This window comes from Microcebus murinus, chromosome 26 (genome assembly GCF_040939455.1).
Source record: "Microcebus murinus isolate Inina chromosome 26, M.murinus_Inina_mat1.0, whole genome shotgun sequence".
Taxonomy (NCBI): Eukaryota; Metazoa; Chordata; class Mammalia; order Primates; family Cheirogaleidae; genus Microcebus; species Microcebus murinus.
The window spans coordinates 17,957,671-17,978,490 of record NC_134129.1 but is presented as its reverse complement, the minus strand read 5'-3'; the positions used below and the strand labels follow the sequence as shown (position 1 = coordinate 17,978,490).

The 20,820-nt window shown below is 43.4% G+C and overlaps 1 protein-coding gene across 1 annotated transcript in view; it reads right to left on the bottom strand.

Annotated features, from left to right (window-relative positions):
- The window catches only part of CORIN (corin, serine peptidase), a 196,483-nt gene that overhangs the window by 117,311 nt on the left and 58,352 nt on the right, over positions 1-20,820 (bottom strand). The window contains exon 5 of the mRNA XM_075997867.1: positions 6,053-6,234. Coding sequence (XP_075853982.1) covers positions 6,053-6,234 — 182 coding nt within the window. The remainder of the gene's footprint in view (positions 1-6,052; positions 6,235-20,820) is intronic.

Genomic DNA, 20,820 nt, shown 5'->3' with positions numbered 1-20,820 from the left:
TGCTCGTGTTCTTTCCCGCTCCTCGACGACACGCATGGGTTGTGCAGATGCGCTGCACAGCCACGCCCATCACTAGGGCTGATTTTCATAGCCACGCCCACCACTAGGGCTGATTTTCGTAGCCACGCCCACCACTAGGGCTTATTTCCATAGCCACACCCATCACTAGGGCTGATTTTTCATAGCCACGCCCACCACTAGGGCTGATTTTTGTAGCCACGCCCACCACTAGGGCTTATTTCCATAGCCACACCCATCACTAGGGCTGATTTTTCATAGCCACGCCCATCACTAGGGCTGATTTTCGTAGCCACGCCCACCACTAGGGCTTATTTCCATAGCCACACCCATCACTAGGGCTGATTTTTCATAGCCACGCCCACCACTAGGGCTGATTTTCATAGCCACGCCCATCACTAGGGCTGATTTCGGGGTAGGGCTTCTTTTGCGCACATGCTTAGAAATCCTGTGAGGGCTTATTTTATGGATGGGTCTTATTTCTGGGGAAACACCGTAGCACCATAGATAGAGAAGCTTGGAGACATGGGAAAAAGTAGCTTTACTTGAGAGGTGGATGCAAGAACCATGGACTATGGGTCAGAAGCTTGGGGAAATGAAATAAAATTAGGGGTGAAATGTAGATGTAAGACTCATCAGTGTTTTTCTGGCCATAAGCAAGTATGAGATTTCCTGGGGTGGGAGGGTGGAGGGAAATGTACAAAACGATGAGAAAAGAAGGCTGAAAATAGAATCCTATGGAATAGCAACATTTAAGGCAGAGATCCTCAAACTATGGCCCGAGGGCCACATGCAGCCCACCGAGGACATTTATCTGGCCCGCCGGGTGTTTTTGCTGTCGCTGCCTGTCCTGCTTAGCAGACGACTCGTCCCGGGCCCACAGTGCGCATGCGTGGAATGTGCACTGCACTCTCCAACAGCCCTCCAGCAGTCTGAGGGACAGTGACCTGGGCCCCTGTTTAAAAAGTTTGAGGACCCCTGATTTAAGGGGTTAGTAGAGGACAAGAAAGGAGACTCGGGTGTGTCCAGAGTGGTGGGAAGCAGATCAAAACAGAGCCATGTTCTGGAAACCACAGGCAAAGAGAGTGCTGTAGATGAAGAAAAAACCGACAGTTGAACAAAAGGCTTCCATGGCAGTATAGCAAACCCACACTTTCTCCCTCCCGATCCCACATCTCTTCTCTTACAGGACATCGCACTTACAGGTGGTAGCAGATACTATCCGCTTCAAAGACTGGAGACCCCTCTAGTGGGCTAACTTTGAGTCGTACGTATTATAATACCCTGTTTCCCAGATTTCCCATGGGATTAAGCTCTAGGAGCCCACCAGGGTCGCTCCTTTAATGATGGAAGAAAGAATGTGCTTTTTATAATTTAAAATGATAGATGGTTGAAGCCCATAGTTACGGGAAAAATTTGAGGTTCCAGGAAAAAAAAAAAAATCTCATTTTGTTTAAGGCTAGTCATTGTAATGAAAAGTGCAGGGCTAGTTTTTAGTGCTGCCCTGATGCTACCGGTACTCATCTGTCTCTGGCCAAGCATGGTTACTAAGAACTCAAAGAATTGGTATTGCATTATGTCTCCCAAATGAACGCACGACTCAATTGGAGAAATTCAGACTATGTTTTACCAAGATCCCGAAACTACAGTTTTGCTGCTGATGAGCTGAAATGGTTGCTACGGGCAATCAGAGCTGGACAAAGCAAATAAGGTAGCAGAGAAAGGAAGAGGGGAATGAATGGATAAGATAACTAAAGTCCTTTCAGGACATGGATGGAGTTCTCTTTAGGCCCACAGAAATGCCGTTCAGAAAACTGCCTTCCATATACGATCACAGACAAGGTGGGAGGCTCAGAGTGATTGACGGACCTTGAACTTCAGCCCCCTGAGTTCTCACACCTCAAGGAGGGAAACACACAGGAATGTTTATTTTAAAAGCTCTGCAGAGCAGTTCCCACACCATTGTCACTTTAGCACAGGGTATTTCCTCTAGGAGACCTGGTGTTAACACAAGATAAGAAGGATGAGACGACTATGTATCCTTCTGCATGAGAACAAAGTGTCTCAGGAGTTGCCACCGATTTAAAGGAGGCTAAGGGGGGAGAAATTGAATTTACAGAGCCATGCATTGGGAAAAGCAGCCGGTACAAGTGGTGGGTTTGGGGTCGATTCAGTCTGAAAAGACATTCGAGGTCTCTTTTGCAGAGGGGGCTGTAACAGAGGAGATTAATAAGGATTGATAATCAAATCCCACGATGGTCCGTTGGATGGAGGAGTGAACCTGGAGGCTGGTTTTAAAATAAGCTGGGAATGACCTCCCCGAACCTGAGTTTCTTAATTTATAAAATAAAGATGATAATAGCTCAGAGATTCATTCTGGAAGCAAAATAAACTAACAGTTGTGAAAGCGCTTTGGAAGAGAAGACAGGGCACATCATGTAAAGGGGGGGATCACTATTTTCTTGGGGGAAATAATCTCACAAGTCGGAAGGAGAAGACTGAGGAGTCCACGTTTGGTTTTCCCTGATTTCACAAGCCAAGCAGGAAGGTGACGCCTAGCAGAAGTCCACAGTGTTGATACTGTCACCAGAACGCTTTGGCTCTTCCTCTTTGCCAAGCGGGACCCTTTCCCTGTTAAAATATTCAGGATTCTGTTGGGCGCTGTGGCTCACGCTTATAATCCTAGCAGTCCGGGAGGCCGAGGCGGGAGGATCGCTGGAGCTCAGGAGTTTGAACTGCGTCTCTACTAAAAATAGAGACATTAGCTGCGTATCATGGCGCATGCTTATTTATAGTCTCGGCTACTCGGGAGGCTGAGGCAGGAGGATCACTTGAGCCCAAGAATTTGAGGCTGCAGTGAGCTAGGCTGATGTCGCTGCACTCCAGTCTGGGCACCAGAATAAGACTCAGTCTCAAAAAAAAATTCAGGATTTTTTAATGTGATGGACTCCAATCTAGTGCATTGACTTTTTTTTTTTTTTTTTTTTTTGAGACAGAGTCTCACTCTGTTGCCTGGGCTAGAGTGAGTGCTGTGGTGTCAACCTAGCTCACAGCAACCTCCAACTCCTGGGCTCAAGCGATCCTCCTGCCTCAGCCTCCCAAGTAGCTGGGACTACAGGCATGCACCACCATGCCCGGCTAATTTTTTTTCTATATATTTTAGTTGGCCAATTAATTTCTTTCTATTTTTAGTAGAGACGGGGTCTCGCTCTTGTTCAGAGCTGGTTTCAAATTCCTGACCTCGAGCGATCCTCCCGCCTCGGCCTCCCAGAGTAATGGGATTACAGGCGTGAGCCACCGCGCCCGGCCTAGTGCATTGACATTTTACTTGTGTTCCCTGCTTGATAAGGAGTCATAAGACCCTAACCAAGGTCTTTGATAAAACAGGAGGCTGTGGAGAAGATGGGCAAAGCCAGTTAGAACCCAGATGGCCACGAAAAAAGACCTCAAGTTACTCTTTGCATTTATTATACCATGCTTATGATATATCGGTATACTTAAAAATACTCCCACCAGCCCCATGATAGTTTACAAGTGCCATGGCAACTCCCAGAAGTTATATGGTTTATAAAGGGGAGGAACCCTCTGTTCCAGGAAACTTTCCGGGTTCTTCTTCTCTCTGCTTAACATAAAATTAAATAGAAAGCATAAAATAAGATCCCGGAAACTCACAAAGTGTGACTCTCTGTCACATTGAGAGAGAGCCGCTGACTTGTCTATGGGGCAGCCTCCCTTTTTATTTATTTCCTGGCTTTAATAAACTTGCTTTTTGCTTTGCTCTGTCCGCTTGCTCTTCAGTTCTTCCCTGTAGGAAGCCAAGAACCCACTTGGCCTTCAGGGCCAGACCTCAGGGGTCTGGGGTCTATTTTCTTTGTATCATCTTTCCCCAGAACCTAGTGTAGGGCAAAGAGAGATACTCACCCAGACCCCAAATTAAGGCCATATGGCACCCCATTCTGACCTGACCGATGGATGAGCTTTCTTTATTCAAGTCTGGTTGTTGCTCTGTGAATAACTAACATCTTGATTGATATGCCCTCGGTACATCCTGTGTTTTGTACTCCTTCCCTTTCTTACTGGCTAGACTGCATGCTCATGCTTATTCTGCTACTGCTCCGTGTGTCTGACACAAAAGAAGATAGAAATGGAGGATGCAGGCATAAAAAGTCATACAGAAAATAAATAGCAAAGCGACAGATGCAAATCCTAACTTACCATCGTTACACTAAATGTAAATGAATTCAACACTACAATAAAAAAGGCAGAGATTTGCCTGGTAGATGAAATACATGATCTAACTGTGTAGTGTATCAGAAACACACTTTATATTCAGAGATACAAATAGGTTGAAAGTTTCAAAATGGTAATTTTTAAATGTATATATGTTTACGTATATTCTGCTGTTTTGGGGTGGAGTGCAGTATTTTTTTTTTTTTTTCAGAAAGTGAGAAGCTAACCCTAAAATTCATACAGAAATGCAAGGGACCCAGAAGAGCTAAAATAATTCTGAAAAAGTTAAAAGATTCACACATCTCAATTTCAAAACGTACTGAAAAGCTATAATAATCAAGACAGTGGGTAGATAGCTAGGTAGATCAATGAAATAGAATTGAGAGTCCAGAAATAAACTCATGCATCTATGACTAACTGATTTTTGACCAGGGTACCAAGGGCCATTCAATGGAGAAAGAATAGCCTCTTCAACAGTTGGTGCCGGAACAACTAGATTTTCATATGCAAGTGAATGAAATTAGACCCTTATTCACACGGCACACAAAAATTAATTCAAAATGGATCAGTGACTTAAATACAAGAGTTGAATTCATATAACTCTTAAAAGAAGACATAGGAGTCAATACTAGTGGCCTTATATTAACCAATTATTTTAGACATCAAAATAAAAGCACAAACAATGAAAGACAGATACATTGAACTCCCTGAAAATTAAAAACTTTTGAATTTCAAAGGACACCATCAGGAAGATGAAAAGACTTCCTCCAAAATGTAAGAAAATGTTTGCAAAGCGTATATCTGATAAGGCACTTGTATCCAGATTATATGAAGAACTCTTACAATTCGACAATTAAAAGACAAATAACCTGATTTTAAAATGGACAGAGCATTTGAATAGACATTTCTCAATATAAAACATATAAATTGCTAATATGAACAAGCTCATGAAATGCTGCTCAGCATAATTAGTCATTAGCAAAATGCAAATCCAAATCACAATGGGATATCACTTCACTTCCACTAGGATGGTTATAAACAAAAAGGACAAGAACAAGTGTAGGTGTTGCGGTGGAAGGTAGTTTAAAAAAGAGAGAGAGAGAGAAAAAAAACAAGCATAGGTGAAAATGTGGAGAAATTATAACCCTCAAACATTGTCCGTGGACTGGAGCTTAAACTGGTACAGCCACGTTAGAAAACTTCTTGCTGAACAAATACACAACTCAGTTCAATCAAAGATATGTACAAGAATAGTAATAGCATCACTTCATAAGAGCTGAAAACTGGAAACAATTCAAATTTCCATCAACAGTAGAATGAAAAAAATATATCATGATATAATATAATCACATATTAGAATGCTGCATAACAATGAGAATGAATGAGCCAAAACAAGATGAAAATGTTGTTACACTTGAATAAAAAATTCTAAAAATGGGCCGGGCGCGGTGACTCACGCCTGTAATCCTAGCATTCTGGGAGGCCGAGGCGGGAGGATCGCTCGAGGTCAGGAATTCAAAAACAGCATGAGCAAGAGCGAGACTCCGTCTCTACTAAAAATAGGAAGAAATGAATTGGCCAACTAAAAATATATAGAAAAAATTAGCCGGGCATGGTGGTGCATGCCTATAGTCCCAGCTACTCGGGAGGCTGAGGCAGGAGGATCGCTTGAGCCCAGGAGGTTGAGGTTGCTGTGAGCGAGGCTGATGCCACGGCACTCTAGCCCGGGGAACAGGGTGAGACTCTGTCTCAAAAAAAAAAAAAAAAACAAATTCTAAAAATGAAATGAAACAGAAACACTTACTTTGCTTCCCATTTTCCTGCCGTGGAGAGAAGCAAGCCCTGCTGACGTTGCTGTTTTCGCTTTGGTTCCTGAACTGGGAGCATTTGAGGAAACCAGGCCAGGTGTAGTTCACCACGCCCAGCACGGACTCACAGCCTTCCCGCGCCGCCTCGCAGAAAGACCTGCAGGGCAGCAGCCCGCGCCTAGAAGAAAGGGGAAGCGGAGAAAGTCAGTGTTTCGACAGAACACTTCTCAAATACTAATGAGATTAAGGAAAAGGTGGCCACCAGCGCTGTAAGCTAAAAATAACTTATATTTACTGTTTATTATGTTACTAATTGTTTTATATAATAATTTATATTTACTATTTTATTATGTTACTAATTATTTTATATAATAATTTATATTTACCATTTATTATGTTACTGATTATTTTCTATAATAACTTATATTTACCATTTATTATGTTACTGATTATTTTATATAATAATTTATATTTACTATTTATTATGTTACTGATTATTTTACATAATAACTTATATTTACCATTTATTATGTTACTGATTATTTTATATAATTTATATTTACTATTTATGTTACTAATTATTTTATATAATAATTTATATTTACTATTTATTATGTTACTGATTATGTTACATAATAATTTATATTTACTATTTTGATTATTTTATATAATAATTTATATTTACTATTTATTATGTTACTGATTATGTTATATAATAATTTATATTTACTATTTTGATTATTTTATATAATAATTTATATTTACTATTTATTATGTTACTGACTATTTTATATAATAATTTATATTTACTATTTATTATGTTACTGATTATGTTATATAATAATTTATATTTACTATTTTGATTATTTTATATAATAATTTATATTTACTATTTATTATGTTACTGACTATTTTATATAATAATTTATATTTACTATTTATTATGTTACTGATTATGTTAAATAATAATTTATATTTACTATTTATTATGTTACTAATTATGTTATATAGTAATTTATATTTACTATTTATTATGTAACTGATTATGTTATATAATAATTTATATTTACTATTTATTATGTTACTGACTATTTTATATAATAATTTATATTTACTATGGTCAACAACTTAACTTTCTACATTCAGCTCTTTGATGATTTTAGCCACTCTACTGTCTTGATTCTAGGGCAGGGGTCCTCAAACTACGGCCCTCGGGCCACAAGCGGCCCACCGAGGACATTTATCCGGGTGTTTTTGCCGCCGCTGCCTGTCCTGCTTAGCAGCCGACTCGTCCCGGGTCCACAGTGCGCTCTCTCCAACAGTCTCAGGAACAGTGAACTGGGCCCCTGTTTAAAAAGCTTTTAATCTTAAAACTACAGGTTAAAAAAAAAAAAAAAAAAAAAAGTAAAAAAATATTAATCTTAAAACTACAGGTTAAAAAAAAAAAAAAAAAAAGTAAAAAGCTTGAGGACCCCTGCTTTAGAGAGAATGAGCTACCTCTCCAATATATCATCTACCTCTTGTAGAAGAATTTATCCCAAACAGTTTTTTTCTCAAATCTTTTTTCTTTTTAAGTTACCTGTCCTAAAATACACTTGTCAGGCAAAAAGAGCTCCATGTACTATATCAAAAGAGAAAAATTAACATGGAAATGAGGGCCACCAAATTGCAAAGGCAGAAGTAGGTCACAAATAAGTTATTTGCATATTTTTATTATCCCTTGGAGAGATTCCAAGTATCTCCAAAAGGCAGACGGAGAGTAAACTGTTCCTTAACTTCCCTGAACTCCCTGGAAAAGAAACATTATACAGACAAGTAGAAACTTGGAAGACCTCCTCCAGTTATTAATCTTTTCAGATGTCTAGTCTGGCTTCTGCAAAGTAGAAAAATGCAAACAATTGTCCCTTAATGGTAAGAGTAAGGATGCCCCTGGAACTTATCTTATTCGCTTGCCATGCAGCCAAACACCCCTGGATCCATGCATGGAGACTAAGACTCGGACAACGCCAAGGCCATTGCACCTGTTTCCTTGCAGACCCAGGTGGCTTTCCCTGCTGCACAGCTACAGGCTCCATCTCTCGCCCTGGCCGGTCATCAGGTAAAGACATTTCTAATAATAGTTTTATGGAAACCGTACGCCTCCATCAAATCAAAGCATTATGCTTCACAAATGGAGATTAAATAACATATCACAGAACCGTATAATATTAGGTCTGCAAGAAACCTTAAACGACACTACACTCAAACTCTTCATTTGAGACAGGCCCGGGAAGATTCTGGTACGAGCTCAAGGTCACAGAGCTCCCAATAGCAGAAGCATGAGCACCTACTCTCCCAAATGATCTCTTCCCATATAAGGGCCTAATAATTGGGTTTTCAAACCTCCTCGGTCAAACAAGCCCATTTAAAATATCATCTGCATACTTCTTTATTATTATTATTATTATTATTATTTTTGAGACAGAGTCTCACTATGTTGTCCAGGCTAGAGTGCTGTGGCGTCAGCCTCACTCACAGCAACCTCAAACTCCTGGGCTCAAGTGATCCTCCTGCCTCAGCCTCCCAAGTAGCTGGGACTACAGGCATGCGCCACCATGCCTGGCTAATTTTTTTTTTCTATATATATTAGTTGGCCAATTAATTTGTTTCTATTTTTAGTAGAGATGGGGGTCTCGCTCTTGCTCAGGCTGGTCTCGAACTCCTGACCTTGAGCGTTCCTCCCACCTCGGCCTCCCAGAGTGCTGGGATTACAGGCGTGAGCCACCGCGCCCGGCCTTCATACTTCTTTAGACTACAGAAACATAAGGGATATGCCAGCCATTGAGATACAACAGAACCAACAGGGTCTGTAAAAGAATCTTGGGAGAGAGATCTTGCTATACATAAAAATGGAAAAGGGAAACTCAACAATTACTTTCGGGTAAAAATATTCACGACCTTCCTCTCAAAAAGCCATGTTAAAACTGAGCATCCTTTAGAATCCTGATATGGACATAATTATCCACAAACATATGTAAGTGGATTTGATAGTGCAAATGTGGAAAATTTTCAGCAGAGAAGTCTGGCGTTATTCGGATTGGCTTTCCTTTTTATGTTACTTGCTCCTTTCACCTTACGACTCGTAGAAGGGCCTGTGTAGTTAATATTTTGGTCAGTCTAGTTCAACCTCTGTGGAAAGCAATATGGAGATACCTCAAAGCGATACAAGTGGATCTACCATTTGATCCAGCAATCCCACTACTGGGCATCTACCTGAAAGATCAAAAGTCACTCTATGAAAAAGACACCTGCACTCAAATGTTTATAGCAGCACAATTCACAATTGCAAAGCTGTGGAAACAACTCAAGTGCCCATCAATACACAAGTGGATTAATTAGAGAGGTTTTGCATTTGAAAAAATTAGTTTTAGGACACAAAATATGGATTGGTTGATACTCAGTATCTTGGTATCAACAAAACACCTGACTGCCATTCAGGAAATACAGACTAAGAAAGTATCACTTAAATAACATTGTTTTGAAATATTTATTGTCCTACATCTTATTCCAGAGAACTCAGAGACTGTAAATTCTCAGATAAAACTAAGACACACAGTTAAAGAACGTGGAGAACATAGAATTCCTATACAATTACTTACCCTTTGCCAGGCACTGCGCTAAGTACTACACATGCATGACCTCATTTATTTCTCATGACAGCCCTTTTGTTATAGGCACTGTGAACTGTCATCTCTAACACACAAATAAGGAAACTGAGGCACAGGAAAAATAAGAGGTTTGTCTAAGTTCACTGAGGTATGAGTGTAGAGCAGGATTAGAACTCGGGCAGTTGGACACAAGGACCACTCTATGAACTACCACATTACAAGAAAGCCCTAACTTCATGAATGCATGTTTCAAAAGCACAATTCGAAGATAGTTTGAAACCTGATATGCACTTTCCCAGGGGCACAAACACATGCATGGTGGCTGGGATTTCCCTTCCTTCTACAGAATCGTAGTGAACCTACTGTGTTTCTCCAAAAATAAGAGCTACCCATCAAATAAGCCCTAGCAGGATGTCTAAGCATGTGCCCAATAGAAGCCCTACCCCGAAAATCAGCCCTAGTGATGGGTGTGGCTATGAAAATCAGCCCTAGTGATGGGCGTGGCTATGAAAATCAGCCCTGGTGATGGGCGTGGCTATGAAAATCAGCCCTAGTGACGGGCGTGGCTGCGCAGCGCATCTGCACAACCCATGCGTGTTGTCGCGGAGCGGGAAAGAACACGAGCATCCCTTCTCATCTGCCCCGTGAGAGCTCTAGTGCTCCACAGGAGAGATCAGGCCAGTGGTTCTAAAGGAAATAGAGTCGCAAGACATTCAGGATGGGATTCGGGGTTTGGAGAGTGAGGATGATGTTCCAGAAGAAGACGACTTCACTCTATTTGAATCAATGTAGAGCGTTGTACCGTACTTAAAAAAGATAACACATCCCCTGAAAATAAGCCCTAGGGTGTCTTCTTGAGGAAAAATAAATATAAGACCCTGTCTTATTTTCAGGGAAACACAGTATAGTGAATAGTCACAGCATCTGCCAAAGGCGCTGAGGAACACATGGAAATGGTGTAGATGTTTCAGGTTTCTTTTCTAGGTGTGGTCAGCCCACAGTAGAGCTATAACAGACGCCAGGCGTGTCCAGGCATCCCTCCTTTGCCTCCTAGCCCGTGACCAGGGTCCCAGGGTCCTGATACTGTCCCGACCTTCTCAACACCTGCACCCCACCCTGACGGCCCCCTCCACCAGAGTGCTCAAATTATAGTCTTCCAGATACATGCCTAATAATGCTATTGCAGGATCGAATGATATTTCTATTTCTAGCTCTTTGAGATACCCCAAAAGAGCAAAAGACATTCTATTATAAAGACATCTGCACCCACATGTTTATGGCAGCACAATTCACTATTGCAAGGACGTGGAAACAACCTAAGTGTCCATCAGTTCATGAGTGGATTATTAAAATGTGGTATATGTTCACAATGGAATATTACTCAATCCTAAGAAACAACAGCGAACTAGCACCGCTTGTATTATCCTGGATTGAGCTTAAGCCCATTATCCAAAGTGAGGGACACAAGATCAGAAAAATGGGCTCCACATTTACTCGCCATCAAATTGGTACTGACTGATTAACACTATGGTGCTCAAAGGGTGGTGGTGTTCACCAGGGATTCAGGGGTTGGTGGGGTGTAGACCCACATCTGAGGGATGTGGTGAGCATTGTGGAGGGCAAGGGCATACCCCTAACCCTTGCTAGGCAGAGGCAAAGATATACGATGTAACCAAAATGTTAAAAAAAATTTATCTGGCATCTGTTTCTCAGTTTCCTCATTTAAAAAGGAAAGAGTTTGTCTGGGCGTAGATGCGGAGAGAGAGGAACACTCCTACACTGCTGGTGGGACTGCAAACTGGTTCAGCCTCTGTGGAAAGCAATATGGAGATACCTCAAAGCGATACAAGTGAATCTACCATTTGATCCAGCAATCCCACTACTGGGCATCTACCCAAAAGAACAAAAGACACTCTATAAAAAAGATACCTGCACTCGAATGTTTATAGCAGCACAATTCACAATTGCAAAGCTGTGGAAACAACCCAAGTGCCCATCAATAAGAGAGTGGATTAATAAAATGTGGTATATGTGTATACCATGGAGTACTATTCAGCTTTAAGAAACAACAGTGATATAGCACCTTTTGTATTTTTCTGGATAGAGCTGGAACCCATTCTGCTAAGTGAAGTATCCCAAGAATGGAAAAACAAACACCACATGTACTCACCAGCAAATTGGTATTAATAGATCAACACCTAAGTGGACATATAGGAATAACATTTATCAGGTGTCGGCAGGTGGGGGGAGGGGACGAGTATATACAAACATAATGAGTGAGATGTGCACCAACTGGGGGATGGACACGCTTGAAGCTCTGACTCGAGGGGGGAGAAGGGCAAGGGCAATATACGTAACCTTAACATTTGTACCCCCATAATATGCTGAAAAAATATAAATAAAGATGTAAATAAAAGGGAGGGGAGGAGTTTGGAAGAGCTGGAGTTTGTACCATTTTTCATGGTCCTTTTACCACTAACATTCTCTAAATCAAAATTCAATCTTTAAGGTGAGATTTCTCAGAAGAGCGCCGATAATCCCGCCAGCTTTGCTAAATTTCAAAAGGTAACAGACATTTTTCTTGAGATGAGTTCTGGGAATACCCAGAGACATTAAAATACCATTAGGCCCTCCATTCTAAAAATAGGGCCCAAGAAAAATGTCTACAGTGTTTCCAAATAGCTCTCCTAAGAGGTGTAACCAACTGAGAACCACAAGTTTTAAATTGCTGACCAGGACATGTGCAATAGAGATAGAGTATTAATAACTAGCAGCCCTTCCAGAGAGTGAGCAAAAGGAGGAGCCATTTGTTCCTGCATTGCAGGAAAATTCAACTGCCTATGAAGCGGTAAAGTATTTTGCTTTTCATCACTTCGAGCAGTGTGGTGAGACAGGACACACTATTTTGGAATATGCGTCTATATCCAAGCAACCAACAGACTGACAACTGAAAACCAGGGCTGAGCACAGGGAAAGAGTCCACTTTGGCTATCAGAATCCTATTTTAGAAACAGTGATTATTTTAAATGGACGTGGGAAGTGCATTTGGTGATGCCCAGAAGTCCCTAGCACATTTCAACTAAAGTTAAAGCAGAAAGTTCTCATACCACCTCCAAATCATTATTTACTAATTATTAACTACATAGTGAAACAGTTGATAAATGTATAAATGATACTACAATATAGTAGTGATAGTGAGGTTTTTGTGGTGTTTTCACTAGTAAGGATGTTCTAAAATGATTTATCTGCCAAAAAAAAAAAATCGTACAATTTACCTCTAACATTTGTAGAGAATTTACCTTCCAAAAATGTTGGCAGGATGTATCTACAAAAAAAAAAAAAAAAAGTGTAGATTTTATCTACCAAAAAATGTCCTGATAAGGACAGGAAGTTAAAATTATTGAATAAGCGACTAACACAAAACAGGCTTATAGAGCTAATGGATTTTTAAGTTTTATAAATCATTTTTTTTTCCTAACTTTTTATTTTGAACTACTTTTAGACTTACAGAAAAGTTATTTTAAAAAGTACAGAAAGTTATTAAAAAAAAAAAAAGTACAGAAAGAATGTAGCCTTTATCTAGGTTCCCTTAAGGTAAACATTTTACATAACTATAGTATACCGATTAGCACCAGGAAATCAGCATTGATATAATAGCTTTAACCGAATGAAGGACTCTATTGAAATATTTCCAGAATCTCCGTTCAAGATCTCATATTGTATTCAGTTGTTACTTTTTACTTTTCGTAAATAAACTAACTAAATATACTAGGTGAACTAAGGATTTAAAACTCTTTCTTCATGGAAAAAAAAAATAACAAAAGAGTCTTGGTGACAGGCAGACTCTATAAGATGGTCCCCAGAGCTCTCTGTGCCCTGGTGTTCATGCCCCGTGTAATCCCTTTCTCTGCAGAGTGGGCTGGGCTCGTGACTCACTTCCAACCAACAGAAGGTAACGGGGTGCCCCTTGCATCACCCAGACTGCTGGTTGGCTGGAAGTCCCACTCCCAACCTGGCGTTGATGAAGCAAGCTGTCACACTGGAGAGGTCCACGCGGCAGTAGCTAAAGGTGGCTTCAGGCCAACAGCCAGCTAGGAACGAAGGCCCTCGGTCCAACAGCCCCTGAGGAGCTAAAACTCTTCCCGCAATCATAGGGGCTTAGAAGTGCATCTTTCCCCAGTCCAGCCTGCAGATGAGACCTCACCCTGCCCATGTCTTTATGAACCACTTCGGGCCGGGGAGCGCCGGCCGAGAAACCTCGCCCACGGCCGGCACTCGCAGTCCGCACGGTGGTCTGCGCTGTGCATGGACTGCGAGTCCGTCTTGCTCTTGTGTGAGGAGGAAAGCTTGAAAGCACTGAGAGCTTGTTTGACTTCACAGGCAGCTTTCCTTGTCATGCGAATCAGAATAGGTAACTTACACATATACGTTTTCATGGCGTTATTTTTAAATGTTCACAATTTTATTTTGATAAATGAAACATTAGAAAAGTCATATCACGGCTGTCGGCTCAAGTCGATGCTCGGCTGTGCACCTTCCTATCACGGCTGTCGGCTAAAGTCGCTGTGCGCATTCGTCTGTGGCTGTCGACTACAGTCCACGCTGGGCTGTGAGCGTTCATCTGTGACTGTCGACTACAGTCGACACTGGGCTGTGCGTGTCCATCTGTGGCTGTCGACTACAGTCGACGCTGGGCTGTGCGTGTTCATCTGTGGCTGTCGACTACAGTCAACTCCGGGCTGTGCGCGTTCATCTGTGGCTGTCGACTACAGTCGACGCTGGGCTGTGTGCGTTCATCTGTAGCTGTCGACTACAGTCAACGCTGGTCTGTGCGCGTTCATCTGTGGCTGTCGACTACAGTCAACGCTGGGCTGTGCCCATTCATCTGTGGCTGTCGACTACAGTCAACTCCGGGCTGTGCGCGTTCATCTGTGGCTATCGACTACAGTCAACGCTGGGCTGTGCCCATTCATCTGTGGCTGTCGACTACAGTCGACGCTGGGCTGTGCGCGTTCATCTGTGGCTGTCGGCTACAGTCGACGCTGGGCTGTGCGTGTTCATCTGTGGCTGTCTACTACAGTCGACGCTGGGCTGTGCGCGTTCATCTGTGGCTGTCGACTACAGTCCACGCTGGGCTGTGCGCGTTCATCTGTGGCTGTCGACTACAGTCAACACTGGGCTGTGCCCATTCATCTGTGGCTGTCGACTACAGTTGACACTTGCACTGAAGTGGTTAAACCATGCAACAGAACCTGAAGCAGAGGACCCAGCTAAGCAACTCCCAGATTCCTGACCCCGGAACCCGTGTGATAGTAGATGTGTGTTATCTCTACCCATGTGATTTGCTACACAGCAATAGTTAGCTGAGACACCCTTCTTTGACACATCGTGTCGTCAGAGGTGTGCTACTGAGTCAGATGTCCTATTCATAGATGAGACTCACACAGTTATCTCTGCAGAAAGGCGTTCCTAAACGTGTCTGTTGGGCTGAGCTGTTCGGTGAACAATACTCACAAAGTCACGGGCACTGGCAGCTCCCAGAGCTGCAGACCTTACTTGGTCAGGGAGAGAATGTTAATGTTGGAAGGGTCTTGCAAGATTATCTACTCGCATGTCCTCCTTTTTCCCTGTGAAGAAACTGAAACCCAAAGGAGAAATCCCATAGACAAAAACTGTGGCCTCCCCATATGGCCTCCGCACAATATGAACCACATAAATCCACAAATGATGCAGGAGTGTGAATTCATTCAGCACTGCTAGAAAACACAAACACAACAGATGATTTCTCCCTGCAATGGGCCACCAAGCACTCGCTTCCTATGTCACCCCACTCCGGTGCCCTCAGGAGCCCTTGTAAGAAGCTGAGGTGGGCCGATTGCTCGAGGTCAGGAGTTCGAAACCAGCCTGAGCAAGAGCGAGACCCCGTCTTCTACTATAAATAAAAAAAATAAATTAATTGGCCAACTAATATGTATAGAAAAAATTAGCCGGGCATGGTGGCGCATGCCTGTAGTCCCAGCTACTTGGGAGGCTGAGGCAGGAAGATCGATTGAGCCCAGGAGTTGGAGGTTGCTGTGAGCTAGGCTGATGCCACGGCACTCACTCTAGCCTGGGCAACAGAGTGAGACTCTGTCTCAAAAAAAATAATAATAATAATAAAAAAGAGAGAGACCTTGTAAGAGGGCAGGGCTAGAAGGGGCAGGAGAGAGGCAGGAAGGAGGCTGCCTTAATTCCCATCTCCACTGGACAGGGTGCTCGAGCACTGTGCATGTCTACACGTGTCATCCTCTCCCTCCAGAAGACAAATAATGGAAGCAGCTGGGACATTTCTTGGTCACGACGGCGTGCAACTCTAAGACCCAGGACTGTGTCTTTGTCTTCCTTGACAATAGTCCCGATCCCAACAGGAGAGAGATGACGCACTGAACTCAGAGCGTGGGATGGCAGGTCCACTCGCAAAGGTGCAGGCTGAGTTGAGAGAAACCCACAAGGGGTGGGTAGCGTGATGGGCTGGGGCAGGGAGCCGTTAGCACCCAGGGGTGCGAGACAAGGGGAAGGAGCAGTCTCTGAAACTGGGAGAGAGTCCCTGTCTGGGGAAGTCTCACCCTGTCATAATGAGTTCCAGCCAACCCATGTAACAGGGCAATGGGAAAACCGGGCAATCAGCACCCCAGGGTGCCTGTTCTTTTGCACGCTGATCTCTTGCCTGAGGTTCCCACTGGTGGAACCCAACAGGGACCGGAAAGTAGCCACGGCTGAAACCAACCCGTGGGAGAAGAGCTGGAGCAGGAGAGGGTGGGCGCAAAGCACCCATGCAGAAGCTAAAGGGAAGCAGCCAGCCCTCAGCTTCACGCCTCGCACCTAGTGAAAGCTCAACAAATACTGGTCAAGGATAAGACACAGTGGCGTGTGAGCAGAGAATGAAACCATTATTAGCTTGAAATCTGGCGGGACTGCTTACATCAGAGGAGCCAACCATTGCTACAAAGGATGGTTCTGTTGTTGGTTTGTTCCTTCTTTGTCGGCGAACCAGTGTACCAGCACGCCACTGAACGAAAACATAAATCAAGTCATCTCCTGCAGAAGAAAAGCTGTTCTTGTTTCCACTCGAAGGAAAACGATCGTCATGCACTTCTCGAACCAGAGTAAGAAATGATCTCGACGTCAACTCCTCCTCCACCAGTGTCCCCTCCTCTCTTCCTTTCATCCGCGTCATTATCTTGGTGGCGACACCATCTACCCAAGCCCCCAAGCCCCAAAAACGTTGGCCTCACCTTCGACCCCGCCATCTGTATGCAATTGATCAGCAAACACTGCCACTATGACGTCCTGACATCCTTCAGATCCATTTGTCCCTCCCTCTCCCATGTTATGTTCCAGTAAAACGAAACTAGCTCTAGTCCCTTTAGTATATGGTAGACCTAGGCTGTTACTCTACCCCAAAATCCTTTTTTCCCCACCTGGTTCATATGGCAAATGTTCCTTCTTCCTCCAAAACTCGTTTCGGCTGTCACCTCCTCCCCGCTAGGAACCTTCTGTAGTAAGGCCGGATGGAACGAACCCTCCCGATTCTCCGTGACCCCCCCATCTTATAAACTGACCACATTGTGCAGCAATTTAATAGTGTTCACGGCGGGTCCTGCAGAACGCTGAGTGCCTTGAAGGGAGCACTCACAGTGTTTTGCTCATCTCCACACCCTCAGCATGGAGCAATGCACACACAGCACGTTGTAGGTGCCCAATACGTGCTCGACAACGGAATAAATAAATTGGGAGTCTCCCCAACATCCTTGCTGAATAAACTGATGATGCCAGGAGTGGAGGGAGCTCCCAAGCTCTCTGTGTTCTTGGCAATGCCCTCCCCTTCCTCCCTTCATGCCTACGCCCCATGCATGCCTGTTCCCGGCCACAGTAGCTGCTAGTGGGACTGACCCCATTATCGACCCCTCTTTTCCCACTTTGGTCAGTTACCGCAGGACCCTCAGGGGATCCAGCTCGGCCTCAACTCCTGGACTCCCCATGGTCTCATGATCAAATGTCACCTCCTCAGTGAGGTTTTCCTCAACAATGATCTGCTGAAAATTGCACCTCTTGTCACCACGCCCCAACCCTCCCAAACCTCTCCATCCCCCTGCTTTCCTTGTTCCATTGCATTTATCACCATCTAATAAACTACTATTTGTTGATTGTCTATTTGCTTATCACCCAGCTCTCACCGATATAATATAAAGCTCCATGAGACTCCATAGGAATTCTTATGTATTTTATTTGTAATTACTGTGTTTCCCTGAAAATAAGACCTACCTCAAAAATAAGCACTAGCAAGATTTCTGAGCCTTTGCGAAATAGAAGCCCTACTCCGAAAATCAGCCCTAGTGATGGGCGTGGCTATGAAAATCAGCCCTAGTGATGGGCGTGGCTATGAAAATCAGCCCTAGTGATGGGCGTGGCTATGAAAAGCAGCCCTAGTGATGGGCGTGGCTATGAAAATCAGCCCTAGTGGTGGGCGTGGCTATGAAAATCAGTCCTAGTGATGGGCGTGGCTATGAAAATCAGTCCTAGTGATGGGCGTGGCTATGAAAAGCAGCCCTAGTGACGAGTGTGGCTGCGCAGCCATGGCATGCATGTCATCGAGGAGCGGGAAAGAACACAAGCAGCCCTTCCCATCCTCCCCGTGAGAGCTCTAGTGCTCCACAGGAGAGATCGGGGCCGGTGGTTCTAAAGGAAACAGAGTCACAAGACATTCAGGATGGGATTCAGGGTTTGGAGAGTGAGGATGATGTTCCAGAAGAAGACGACTTCACTCTATTGGAATCAATGTAGATGGTTGTACCATACTTAAAAAAAAAAAAAAACCACATCCCAAGTCCTAGGGTGTCTTCTGGAGGAAAAATAAATATATAAGACCCTGTCTTATTTTCAGGGGAACACGGTATATTCCTACCATGCAGATTTTTCAAGACTCCATAAATATCTGTTGAATAAATAAAGGAATCCCATGCAGAGGATGCTCTGTTGACCTGCTTGGAATAAAGGTGTCAATGGCTACGTTGGGAGGAGAGCCACCACCTAACTCCCAGCTGAATGGGGTGGACAAGAGCTCGCAGGGTTCCTGCCGATGACATCGGCACCTTTTCAGGTCAGCCAATTCTACGCATACTAGTCAATCTTTAAATAATTCCCATGAACAAGACAAATGTCAGTAAAGTAGCTACGCACAAAAACCCTACAGACTTAAGTGTCTTGTTCAAATGCCAATAGCAGGGCACCACTCTTAAAATAGAGAAAGTTGAGGAAATACCAACAGACAGACACAGCTCCAATGAAGATGGGCGTCAAGAATGTAAAAACCAGATGACTTCTGAGCAGGAATATGAACACACAATTCCACGCCCTTTCAACGCACGTGATCCGGATTCTAATTAATACTTGGCATGCTCACCAGGGCCCAAGGGCTGGGGGATTTAACAAATCACAAAAGAAACTTGCAATTGTTTCATTATTTTTGCAGCCGTTTTGACTTTTGCATATCACGAAACGATGATATAAATATGGATCCTTGAAATGAATCGAATCACGAGTGTCATTTGTAAATTCGAGTCACATCCGCGTAATAGCAATGAATTATTGAGGAGAAGAGCGAACAGATTATTCTGCGGAGCTTGATGAAATACGTGTGGCTTGAGACACTTGTCAGCCACATGACAAGGCGTTTTCAGAAGGATTCCGTCTGTGGCAGCCTGATTCTCTCTAGCTCTACATCTTCGTAAAATACTGAGTACTCTGAACTCTCTGGCTGCGTCTTACCTGTACTTTGAGCCATTTTGATTCATAAAATGAACTCTCCTCTATCATCTGATATTTTATATATAAGCCAAAAAGGCAGGCTAGATCGCCAGTGCTGTTTGATGTGGAAAGCAAGCTGTTGATATAATTGGCCACCTGAACAGCCAGCACTGATTTGTCTACAAAAATTGCTCTTTCCAAGTTAGCATCTAAACTCATGGAAATAAGCACCAAATGACTTTAAGAATATTTCTTTGGTGACAGCAACGATGTTCCTCTATTTTCTCCCGACTACTTGACCTATATATAAATTTTAAAAATGGTAACTACAAAAAGATTTTTGTTGTTGTTGTTGTTGTTGTTTTCTTTTTTTGAGACAGTCTCACTTTGTTGCCCAGGCTAGAGTGAGTGCCGTGGCGTCAGCCTGGCTCACAGCAACCTCAAACTCCTGGGCTCAAGCGATCCTCCTGCCTCAGCCTCCCGAGTAGCTGGGACTACAGGCATGCGCCACCATGCCCGGCTAATTTTTTTGTATATATATTTTTAGTTGGTCAATTAATTTATTTCTATTTTTGGTAGAGACGGGGTCTCGCTCAGGCTGGTTTCGAACTCCTGACCTTGAGCAATCCGCCCGCCTCAGCCTCCCAAAGTGCTAGGATTACAGGCGTGAGCCACTACGCCCGGCTACAAAAAGATTTTGATCCTCTAATGTTTCCACTTATTCCCAAAGGTGACACAGTAAAGTATGGGGGGGGGGGACACAGGTCACTTGATATCTGGAGTCCAAAGTTCCATTTTCCTACCATGAACTGTTGAACTCTGAGCAAACGCCAAGACACTCCACACGGGTGTCCAAGCTGATACTCTGTCACCTCCCCAAGGTGATACACTTGAAATATTTGCTGAACGTTTAATTAGGTAAGGACCTGAGAGTTGTATCAGAGACAAAGAGGACTTTGGATAGCAGTCTGCCCTGACTTGCAAACCCCACTAGCAGGATTTCTGAGCCTTTGTGCAATAGAAGCCCTACCTGGAAAATCAGCCCTAGTGATGGGCGTGGCTATGAAAATCAGCCCTGGTGATGGGCGTGGCTATGAAAATCAGCCCTGGTGGTGGGCGTGGCTATGAAAATCAGCCCTGGTGGTGGGCGTGGCTATGAAAATCAGCCCTGGTGGTGGGCGTGGCTATGAAAATCAGCCCTAGTGATGGGCGTGGCTATGAAACCAATTTACCATAAAATACTGGATTCCATAGCCCAGCGCCTCAAGTAAGTTCTCATCGGTCTCAGTTTACAGACCTCCAGGGAGAACAAGCTCACCATTTCATGAGAC